Source organism: Odontesthes bonariensis, chromosome 23 (assembly GCF_027942865.1).
Source record: "Odontesthes bonariensis isolate fOdoBon6 chromosome 23, fOdoBon6.hap1, whole genome shotgun sequence".
NCBI classification, from domain to species: domain Eukaryota; kingdom Metazoa; phylum Chordata; class Actinopteri; order Atheriniformes; family Atherinopsidae; genus Odontesthes; species Odontesthes bonariensis.
The window spans coordinates 3,381,087-3,393,486 of NC_134528.1; the positions used below are offsets into that span (position 1 = coordinate 3,381,087).

Below are 12,400 nucleotides of genomic sequence, written 5' to 3' on the forward strand. Positions count from 1 at the left end.
TCTTTTCCCTGTTCTCTGTCCTCACCTCACACTCCTCTGGCCCACCCGTCTCTGCTCCTCCCTCTTAGGGTCATTGATGATAATGGGGAGAGTGTTACACCAGCTTTTGTGTCTTTAGAGTCAGTTACTTTGTATGAAAATACGTTGCACACTTACAGTTGTCTTCTTTTAAGACAAAAAAAGAAGGAATTGTGCCTTTTCCCTCCTCCTGATACTTTGTTTTTCTTGGAATGTTCTGATACAAACCAGAGAGAAGAACACATTGTTCAATGTCAGTGGATGAAGAAGGATGATTTTGTGCTGAAAACAATCAGAATTTGGACTAAACCGTTGCCTTAGAAACAGAAATATGTTGCTTTCATGAAACACTTTAAGTTTCTTGTTATTAGATGTGAGGTTGAAGAGATTGATTTGAGAAAAGAAAGTGAGAGGGACGGAGGGTGGGTGCCTGGAGCCTGAAGGCCAACATCTGTGCTGCTCCACCACGTTCCACTGGAGACCCAGTGGGAGAAATCTCAATGTCTGCTACCAAAGCTGAATGCTATCATTTTCATTCAGCTTCACATTCAGTCCCACATGGAAACAGAATTACTAATAAAGAATAAAAAGGAACTTGGTGGTTTGGTGGTAGCTTGGCATTCTCTCTGTGTGGCCTATAAACTTGGCGTTGTTATAAATTTGGAGTTATTGCAAAAACCCTTTTTGCTGCAGGACTTTTCTACTTTTAGCTAATTTATCATTTAAATAAATTAAGTGGAGCAAAAAGGTCCAAACTGAAAATGATTTAATTTAAATTATTAGTGGGAGAAGCTTTTTGGCTGGATTTTGTCATCATGAATGAATCTGACTGAAGAGAACTGCTGCTGTGATGAAAGCTGTTTTCTAACCAAGTCAAAGATTGTTCATTTCCAACAGTGTTGGAGGGGAGTTTGTTAGTATCAGCTGATTAACGGGCTTTTGGAGTTTTGCTGCTCCAAACTGTTGTTATTGTTTCAGCCAGAAATATTCACTAACTCTGGAGCTCTAGAAGCATCAGCCAGTGATTCTAGATTTGATTCTGTCTGACAGATTCACTGTGTTTTCTTATTATTTAATAAATCATCATTTCATCAACTAAACCCCTGAAGAAGAAAACAGACTTTACCATGAAGACCAGCACAACTTTCACATCATATTAATCTGAACAAACAACTAAAACATGGTGTCTGACCTCAGAGTCTTCAGTCCACAGTGTGGACTCTGCAGAAAGCTGCTCAGCTCCTTCACTGCAGAGTCACTGATGTTTGTGTTCCAGCTCAGGTCCAGTTCTGCCAGATGGGAGGAGGGGTTGGACTTCAGAGCTGAGACCAGAGAAGCCCAGCTGATCTCTGAAAATCTGCAGTTCTCCAATCTGAATAAAGAATAAAACATGTGAGCTGAAGCCAACAGGATGCAGGTTAAAACAGTCCAACAGAACAAGAGAAAAAGAGCTCTCATTAATATTAATGACAACATGCTGCTGCTTCAATAAAGACGGAGTGACTTCAGCTCTTAAACTCTGCCAGCTCCACCAGTGGCTCCATCCATACAAACTCATGTTGTGCAGCCAAATGATTCAAGTTTCAAAGAAAACAAACATGTCAGGAGCAATTTGGGAGCAAATGGGAACAAACTGATAGAAATAAAGATCAAATTAACAGTTTTATTGAATGTTAAAGGCACAAAAACATGGTGTAGTGATGTTTAATGGAATCATGTCATCAAACTTCTTTAAAGAGTCGACAGCAGCAGAACTTGTTACTGTGACTTGTTGTGTTTGAATATTTCAGTCAGTCCAAACATTACAGAGCCTTAGAAAAGTGTTGGAAGCATCCAGAGGTGGACTGATTGATCAGTTTGGCTGATTAATGGATGCTGATGGACACTTTGACTAACTATCAGAATCAGTGGAGTTTGAGGCTGATGGTTGGGAGACCTCCTCCATCTCCAGCAGGAAGCTACAAAGCTGAAGTCAAGGAGGAGTCAGAGTGTTAAGTTCAGTGTTTCCATTCAGTCTTTAAACATCACAGCTTCCATCAGAGTCACATGATTTAGAAGCAGACAGAAACACAGCACACAGCAGCTCAGCTTAGAGACTCATCTTCAGGAAATCCAAACACTGGACTAATGAGCAGATCAGTACAGATGCTCGCTACCAAAGCTGTTTCTACATGGAGTTTAACTGGGCCCAAATATTACTTTTTCCATCAGTTGAAACTGAAAGTCAAGTCTTATTCTGTAAAAAGAAATTTCATTCAAACTTAAAACAGATGATTTTACTTTGATGTTATTTGATTGTAGATTATTTGATGCATTTTTCATTTCAAATCTGATTTTATGTGTTTTTTCGTGTTTGAATTTTTTTTCCTTCAGTTTCAGATTTTAATTTTCTGATTTTTCTGATTTTCAAAATTGAAATTTAGGAAACAAAATGACATTTAATAGATTTGACATAGAAATGATACTATATTTACAGGCAGGGAACTGAGCCCAGAGTCTCCTGTTTACAGTGTGGACTCCCAACACTCATGCTGCTTGATGTGTGTGCTGAGAGTTAACGCGGGCTGGCTTTTAACAATGAACAACTTGTTTAACCCCTTGTGTTCGTCTCCATTTTATGTTCACGAGCTGGGCCGTGACAGTGAACATTACAGACTATGGGTTAAAGGATAAGACCGTTTTTTTGACATTGGGCCCTTGATTTCACATTATAACATGATGTTCTACTCACCCCTGCTTGTTGTTGGTAATTTGGAGCTGTTCCGAAGATATTCGCGAGGCGTCTGGCTGCTCTCTTGAGATATTCGGCCATGAAACGGTTTCCTATGGGCAACGTGATACAGGCACAAACTATGCTGTTTATAATTTATTAATTACTGTACACTAGCACTGATAACGTGGAGGTGCGTCGCTTACTTAAAAAAATACGGGTTACTGTAATTTTGAATTTTTGTCGTAAAGTCCGTGTGTGTTTGTCTGTGGTAGTAGCACGACGAGGACGTCAGTAACACCCACTTTACGACAAAAATTCAAAATTCAAAAACAGCTCCAAATTACCAACAACAAGCAGGGGTGAGTAGAACATCATGTTATAATGTGAAATCAAGGGCCCAATGTCAAAAAAACGCTCTTGTCCTTTAATGGTGTTATTGGGGAAAAAAAAGGTGATCACTTGTTACTTCTGGGCTCTCCTCTATGGAGGACTGAAACAGCCATAATCTGAAATATATACAAAATATATAAATAGTTCAATAAATTAGTTTGTAAGATGATAAATTCAACTAAAATAATAATAAAAAACAGAATTTGTGCCTAAACAAAGATAAATAATGTCATTTTTCTGCCTTAATTCTATTGTTTGTTGGTTTAATTGTGTTAATGTTGCTATTTATTTACTTTGTGACTCAGTTTTGAATTGAATACATTTTTACAATTAGAATGTATTTATTTGTCTTATTTTGATTTATTATTCCTGTATTAGTTTCCTTTGCAATGTTGATCTATTTAATCCCTCCAAATCATTTATTTCTTCATTTTATTTTGATTTCTCCATATTTTCTTTTTTTAATTTTGTTTTTGTGTTTGTTTGAAGAAAGAAATAAAAAATATTACAATTAGAATGAATTTCTTTAACTTTTGTGGGATTCTCTTATACTTTCTGATAATGTTCTGTGCTTACGTGGTGAAATGAATACTTAAAGATCTGGAAACTGTCTGAGATCTTCTGATTACATCTTTAAAAGTATGGAAATAAATTCAAGTTCACTTCTGAAAATCCAAGTAAGGTTTTATTTAGGGAACATTCTGGAAGCACTGAAACCACTTTAGCTGAAACCCCCAAAAAGGAACCAACTCAACACGGTTAATGACAGTTTTATAAATTCTCTCATCATTTGATGCAGTTACATTTGGAATAATTAAGGTGGAATGAAAGTCAGTTCCCACTGAAGCCCTCAGTTAAGTCCTGATGGACTGGAGAGGCTCAGAGGTAAAAATGGCTGCCTGATTATGTTGTAAAATGGGGGAACAAACAGCTCTATGACAATATTCTCAATCCGGAACCATCTTTAGAGGCCAGTTGTTGCAAGATTAAAATACACGTTGACTTGAAACTGCACAACACAATTAGCTGAACGGGTGTCACATTTTTCTGAATAGTGAACTTTTAAAGTTTTCAATAAAGCTTTGTACAGCAAATATGTATCTATATCATTAGAATTTGAGAGTTATGCAGAAAAAACAACACGAATAAGCTAGATGCCTTCAATGTGAACACCTGAGGTGTTGAAACACTTAGTAATCTTCAGTTATAAACTGCCTCCATCTGGTGATACTAAATACAGTTTGAAAGGAAATATGACAGCATTTTAAATGAATAAAGATCATTCTTTTCCCTGTTCTCTGTCCTCACCTCACACTCCTCTGGCCCACCCGTCTCTGCTCCTCCCTCTTAGGGTCATTGATGATAATGGGGAGAGTGTTACACCAGCTTTTGTGTCTTTAGAGTCAGTTACTTTGTATGAAAATACGTTGCACACTTACAGTTGTCTTCTTTTAAGACAAAAAAAGAAGGAATTATGCCTTTTCCCTCCTCCTGATACTTTGTTTTTCTTGGAATGTTCTGATACAAACCAGAGAGAAGAACACATTGTTCAATGTCAGTGGATGAAGAAGGATGACTTTGTGCTGAAAACAATCAGAATTTGGACTAAACCGTTGCCTTAGAAACAGAAATATGTTTCTTTCATGAAACACTTTAAGTTTCTTGTTATTAGATGTGAGGTTGAAGAGATTGATTTGAGAAAAGAAAGTGAGAGGGACGGAGGGTGGGTGCCTGGAGCCTGAAGGCCAACATCTGTGCTGCTCCACCACGTTCCACTGGAGACCCAGTGGGAGAAATCTCAATGTCTGCTACCAAAGCTGAATGCTATCATTTTCATTCAGCTTCACATTCAGTCCCACATGGAAACAGAATTACTAATAAAGAATAAAAAGGAACTTGGTGGTTTGGTGGTAGCTTGGCATTCTCTCTGTGTGGCCTATAAACTTGGCGTTGTTATAAATTTGGAGTAATTGCAAAAACCCTTTTTGCTGCAGGACTTTTCTACTTTTAGCTAATTTATCATTTAAATAAATTAAGTGGAGCAAAAAGGTCCAAATTGAAAATGATTTACTTTAAATTATTAGTGGGAGAAGCTTTTTGGCTGGATTTTGTCATCATGAATGAATCTGACTGAAGATAACTGCTGCTGTGATGAAAGCTGTTTTCTAACCAAGTCAAAGATTGTTCATTTCCAACAGTGATGGAGGGGAGTTTGTTAGTATCAGCTGATTAACGGGCTTTTGGAGTTTTGCTGCTCCAAACTGTTGTTATTGTTTCAGCCAGAAATATTCACTAACTCTGGAGCTCTAGAAGCATCAGCCAGTGATTCTAGATTTGATTCTGTCTGACAGATTCACTGTGTTTTCTTATTATTTAATAAATCATCATTTCATCAACTAAACCCCTGAAGAAGAAAACAGACTTTACCATGAAGACCAGCACAACTTTCACATCATATTAATCTGAACAAACAACTAAAACATGGTGTCTGACCTCAGAGTCTTCAGTCCACAGTGTGGACTCTGCAGAAAGCTGCTCAGCTCCTTCGCTGCAGAGTCACTGATGTAGTTCCTGCTCAGGTCCAGTTCTGTCAGATGGGAGGAGGGGTTGGACTTCAGAGCTGAGACCAGAGAAGCCCAGCTGATCTCTGACAAACTGCAGTCCTCCAATCTGAATAAAGAATAAAACATGTGAGCTGAAGCCAACAGGATGCAGGTTAAAACAGTCCAACAGAACAAGAGAAAAAGAGCTCTCATTAATATTAATGACAACATGCTGCTGCTTCAATAAAGACGGAGTGACTTCAGCTCTTAAACTCTGCCAGCTCCACCAGTGGCTCCATCCATACAAACTCATGTTGTGCAGCCAAATGATTCAAGTTTCAAAGAAAACAAACATGTCAGGAGCAATTTGGGAGCAAATGGGAACAAACTGATAGAAATAAAGATCAAATTAATTGTTTTATTGAATGTTAAAGGCACAAAAACATGGTGTAGTGATGTTTAATATAATCATGTCATCAAACTTCTTTAAAGAGTCGACAGCAGCAGAACTTGTTACTGTGACTTGTTGTGTTTGAATATTTCAGTCAGTCCAAACATTACAGAGCCTTAGAAAAGTGTTGGAAGCATCCAGAGGTGGACTGATTGATCAGTTTGGCTGATTAATGGATGCTGATGGACACTTTGACTAACTATCAGAATCAGTGGAGTTTGAGGCTGATGGTTGGGAGACCTCCTCCATCTCCAGCAGGAAGCTACAAAGCTGAAGTCAAGGAGGAGTCAGAGTGTTAAGTTCAGTGTTTCCATTCAGTCTTTAAACATCACAGCTTCCATCAGAGTCACATGATTTAGAAGCAGACAGAAACACAGCACGCAGCAGCTCAGCTTAGAGACTCATCTTCAGGAAATCCAAACACTGGACTAATGAGCAGATCAGTACAGATGCTCGCTACCAAAGCTGTTTCTACATGGAGTTTAACTGGGCCCAAATATTACTTTTTCCATCAGCTGAAACTGAAAGTCAAGTCTTATTCTGTAAAAAGAAATTTCATTCAAAGTTAAAACAGATGATTTTACTTTGATGTTATTTGATTGTAGATTATTTGATGCATTTTTCATTTCAAATCTGATTTTATGTGTTTTTTCGTGTTTGAATTTTTTTTCCTTCAGTTTCAGATTTTAATTTTCAGATTTTTCTGATTTTCAAAATTGAAATTTAGGAAACAAAATAACATTTTATAGATTTGACATAGAAATGATACTATATTTACAGGCAGGGAACTGAGCCCAGAGTCTCCTGTTTACAGTGTGGACTCCCAACACTCATGCTGCTTGATGTGTGTGCTGAGAGTTAACGCGGGCTGGCTTTTAACAATGAACAACTTGTTTAACCCCTTGTGTTCGTCTCCATTTTATGTTCACGAGCCGGGCCGTGACAGTGAACATTACAGACTATGGGTTAATGGTGTTATTGGGGAAAAAAGGTGATCACTTGTTACTTCTGGGCTCTCCTCTATGGAGGACTGAAACAGCCATAATCTGAAATATATACAAAATATATAAATAGTTCAATAAATTAGTTTGTAAGATGATAAATTTAAGTAAAATAATAAGAAAATCAGAATTTGTGCCTAAACAAAGATAAAGAATGTCATTTTTCTGCCTTAATTCTATTGTTTGTTGGTTTAATTGTGTTAATGTTGCTATTTATTTACTTTGTGACTCAGTTTTGAATTGAATACATTTTTACAATTAGAATGTATTTATTTGTCTTATTTTCATTTATTATTCCTGTATTAGTTTCCTTTGCAATGTTGATTTATTTAATCCCTCCAAATCATTTATTTCTTCATTTTATTTTAATTTCTCCATATTTTCTTTTTTAATTCAGTTTTTGTGTTTGTTTGAAGAAAGAAATTAAAAATATTACAATTAGAATGAATTTCTTTAACTTTTGTGGGATTCTCTTATACTTTCTGATAATGTTCTGTGCTTACGTGGTGAAATGAATACTTAAAGATCTGGAAACTGTCTGAGATCTTCTGATTACATCTTTAAAAGTATGCAAATAAATTCAAGTTCACTTCTGAAAATCCAAGTAAGGTTTTATTTAGGGAACATTCTGGAAGCACTGAAACCACTTTAGCTGAAACCCCCAAAAAGGAACCAACTCAACACGGTTAATGACAGTTTTATAAATTCTCTCATAATTTGATGCAGTTACATTTGGAATAATTAAGGTGGAATGAAAGTCAGTTCCCACTGAAGCCCTCAGTTAAGTCCTGATGGACTGGAGAGGCTCAGAGGTAAAAATGGCTGCCTGATTATGTTGTAAAATGGGGGAACAAACAGCTCTATAGCCGCTTTCGGACTGTAGGAACCTTTGGCAGTTCTAATAACCTTTTAATCCGCGGGGCCGTTTTCTCCCGTGTTCGGACATACAGGAACTCGGGGCTTTCTCCCTTAGTTCCTATAACTATTTAGCTCCTTCTCTGAGGTCGGGTCTTTTCATGGTTCTATATAACGCATCAGACGGAGGTGTGTGGTGGTCGGTAGCTACGCCCCATGTCATGCTATCACGGCTGAAATGTTTCCTCATATGACACAGACAGAACCAGCAGGTGTTTAATAAGTTAAACTTATACTTTGTCTCCTTTGTCTGCAGCGCTCTGCTCTCCTTTCTTCCTTATTGAAATGAAAAAGTATCGTCTCCTGACTCTCTCTGTGAGCTCTTCCAGCCTCGATGTTAGACGCCTGATGTCATCGTCCATGAATAATATCACCATCATGCAGACCATAAACACGGTGGCCTCCCCGCTCTCCATATTAGCTTCTCTTTGGTGTCCTTTCTTCTCTGCTTACTTTTACCGGTTTTGTTTTGTTGTTGAATGTGGAGCTAAACGGCTAACGGCTAACACGTCACTGACGCAGAAAGCTGCGCGCGCCGCATCAGTCTCGACCTGGTCCCGACTCATGTGCGAATGCAGACTGAAACAGTTCCAGTGGGGAAGGACAGTTATCAGAACGAAATTCGAGTAGGACAGTTCTGATAACTGCGTTCTTAGAACGGTCTGTCCGAAAGCGGCTTTTGACAATATTCTCAATCCGGAACCATCTTTAGAGGCCAGTTGTTGCCAGATTAAAATACACGTTGACTTGAAACTGCACAACACAATTAGCTGAACTGGTGTCACATTTTTCTGAATAGTGAACTTTTAAAGTTTTCAATAAAGCTTTGTACAGCAAATATGTATCTATATCATTAGAATTTGAGAGTAATGCAGAAAAAACAACACGAATAAGCTAGATGCCTTCAATGTGAACACCTGAGGTGTTGAAACACTTAGTAATCTTCAGTTATAAACTGCCTCCATCTGGTGATAGTAAATTCAGTTTGAAAGGAAATATGACAGCATTTTAAATGAATAAAGATCATTCTTTTCCCTGTTCTCTGTCCTCACCTCACACTCCTCTGGCCCACCCGTCTCTGCTCCTCCCTCTTAGGGTCATTGATGATAATGGGGAGAGTGTTACACCAGCTTTTGTGTCTTTAGAGTCAGTTACTTTGTATGAAAATACGTTGCACACTTACAGTTGTCTTCTTTTAAGACAAAAAAAGAAGGAATTATGCCTTTTCCCTCCTCCTGATACTTTGTTTTTCTTGGAATGTTCTGATACAAACCAGAGAGAAGAACACATTGTTCAATGTCAGTGGATGAAGAAGGATGATTTTGTGCTGAAAACAATCAGAATTTGGACTAAACCGTTGCCTTAGAAACAGAAATATGTTGCTTTCATGAAACACTTTAAGTTTCTTGTTATTAGATGTGAGGTTGAAGAGATTGATTTGAGAAAAGAAAGTGAGAGGGACGGAGGGTGGGTGCCTGGAGCCTGAAGGCCAACATCTGTGCTGCTCCACCACGTTCCACTGGAGACCCAGTGGGAGAAATCTCAATGTCTGCTACCAAAGCTGAATGCTATCATTTTCATTCAGCTTCACATTCAGTCCCACATGGAAACGGAATTACTAATAAAGAATAAAAAGGAATTTGGTGGTTTGGTGGTAGCTTGGCATTCTCTCTGTGTGGCCTATAAACTTGGCGTTGTTATAAATTTGGAGTTATTGCAAAAACACTTTTTGCTGCAGGACTTTTCTACTTTTAGCTAATTTATCATTTAAATAAATTAAGTGGAGCAAAAAGGTCCAAACTGAAAATGATTTACTTTAAATTATTAGTGGGAGAAGCTTTTTGGCTGGATTTTGTCATCATGAATGAATCTGACTGAAGATAACTGCTGCTGTGATGAAAGCTGTTTTCTAATCAAGTCAAAGATTGTTCATTTCCAACAGTGTTGGAGGGGAGTTTGTTAGTATCAGCTGATTAACGGGCTTTTGGAGTTTTGCTGCTCCAAACTGTTGTTATTGTTTCAGCCAGAAATATTCACTAACTCTGGAGCTCTAGAAGCATCAGCCAGTGATTCTAGATTTGTTTCTGTCTGACAGATTCACTGTGTTTTCTTATTATTTAATAAATCATAATTTCATCAACTAAACCCCTGAAGAAGAAAACAGACTTTACCATGAAGACCAGCACAACTTTCACATCATATTAATCTGAACAAACAACTAAAACATGGTGTCTGACCTCAGTCTTCAGATTAAAGGCAGATTAAAGGATGCTGATGTATTATTAGTGGGATTTTGTCATTATTAAGTTTGCCAATGACACCACCATTTTAGGTCTCATCGCAGAGAAAGACGAGACAACCTACAGAGAGGAGGGAGCAGCACTTACCACCTGGTGTCAGGTGAACAAACTCTCTCCTAACGTTAGCAAAACAAAAAAGAGATGGTGGACTTCAGAAGGAGACAGTGAGAGAGGGGACACTGAAAGCTCTACATCAGCGGTGCCATGGTTGAAACGGTCAGCAGAGGGCAGATCACAGAGGACCTATCCTGGACTCTGCTTGTGGATATGTTGTGCATGAAAGCTCCCAGTGGCTCCACTTCCTGAGGAAGCTGAGGAAGTTTGGCATGAATCTCAACATCATCAGCAGCTTCTACAGGAGCACAACCGAAAAGCTGCTGACGGGCTGTGTTATGGTGTGATACTGTCTGCCTACAGCCGCAAAACACTGCAGAGAGTGGTGGAAGCAGCACAGCACAGGGGAAACTCTTCCTGCCATGCAGGACAAACCCCACAAGCGATGCTTTGGGAAGGCACGCAGCATCATCAAGGAGCCAACTGTTCTCCTTGTTACCGGAAGGCAGGCAGTACAGGAGCCTGGCAGCACGGCCCACATGACTTCAGAAGAGTTTCTATCACCAACCTGTTAGATTCCTCAAGGTGCAGAGTTTTACAACGTTACCCTGCTGTTGTGCATCCCTTCACTGGACCTTACTTCTGTTTATGCACATTAAAACATGGATATAGTCACTCTTTGCAGTATTGATCAGACTTCTGACTGTGCAGACTTTACATGAGCCTGAGATCCTGAGATCTGAGATGAACTGTGAAATGCCTTCATATTTCATATCTCGATATCGATACGATATGACTGTGGGTTCAGTGAAAACTAAGCATTTTTCTGAAAAGTAAAACACATAATACAAAAGAAGGAGGTCTGCAGACATCGGGTCTTGAGTTGGAAGTTTGTTGTTATAAAATGGAGCGTTAAACTGATGTAAGGTTCAGTCGTCCGGCTCCACCACAGCTCCGTCGTTGTGTCAAAACGTTCAATTTCACGGAGCTCGGATTCAACATTCATTTTACATTCGTTGTAGATTTTTGGAATGGCCACTTGATTAAAATATGTTGGGGATGGTATTTTGTAACGTTTGTCCAGCGTCCAAAGCATTTTCTGAAAGCCCTCTTTTGTGACGGTGTACACGGGCACCATGTGGTATGTTACAGCATCTGTAAGGTCTTTGTGCCGGGTGGACGTCGACTCGTATGGCGTAACGCTACTGAACGCATCAGCGATCAAACTTTGCTTGGGCTTCACTTCTCCGCCGTTTCTCTCAGTGCTGTACACTCTTGATGCAGCGGTGGAGTTGTTTCATCACCAATTTTTGGTGATGATGTCAGAGAAGTAGGACTTTCCTGCATTCCTCAGTTGTAAATTATAAGAGTAATGTTTCCCTTTATAGATGTTATAATCAACCTGGAGATTTGTTTTTCTCCATCTTTAGGACTGCAGCATGCTGAGACTTTGTTCCATCTTCTCATCCAACACATTTCATTATGATGCTGATCCTCTGCTGCATGTTCAGATGCTTATGAGAAAAAACACTGAAAAAACAGACTTACTGTGATGGTCCTCAGTGTGGATCAGTTAGGGCTGACGGCAAATAATCGATTGGTCGTTGGTCGACCAAAAAAATTACAAGTCGACCAAATTCCATTGGTTGATGGTCGCAGGAAAAAAAAAAGCTGCGTCTCGTCAAAGGGCTCCCGGGACTTTTAATTTGAAGGGCTTGATAAAGGAAGACGTCAAACAAATCAAACGGTAAATTCGTGTCACAAGGACAGAACGATCAGTTAGCGCGTAACCCGTCCTGGGGTAACGTCCAAGGAGTTTGTTGCGCAGGGCACACTTTGCAGCCGTGCATCGATCCGGCTCTTAAAAAAGATCCCATTTGCCATGTCATAGCAGCTGCCAGATGTCTTGTTGGACATTTTAAGAAAAGTGCCAAGGCTACAGCGGCTCTCACTGAAAAACAAATACAACAGAACGTTGTTGAACACAAACTCATCCAGGATGTCTCCACGAGATG

At 39.1% G+C, this 12,400-nt stretch overlaps 1 protein-coding gene across 10 annotated transcripts in view; it reads right to left on the reverse strand.

Moving 5' to 3' along the window:
* The window catches only part of LOC142373457 (NACHT, LRR and PYD domains-containing protein 14-like), a 337,305-nt gene that overhangs the window by 19,012 nt on the left and 305,893 nt on the right, over positions 1-12,400 (reverse strand). For all 10 annotated transcript variants that reach the window (XM_075456715.1, XM_075456713.1, XM_075456714.1 and 7 more), the window contains 2 exons: positions 5,615-5,791; positions 1,211-1,390 (listed from right to left, as the gene is read on the reverse strand). In XM_075456715.1, coding sequence (XP_075312830.1) covers positions 1,211-1,390; positions 5,615-5,791 — 357 coding nt within the window. The remainder of the gene's footprint in view (positions 1-1,210; positions 1,391-5,614; positions 5,792-12,400) is intronic.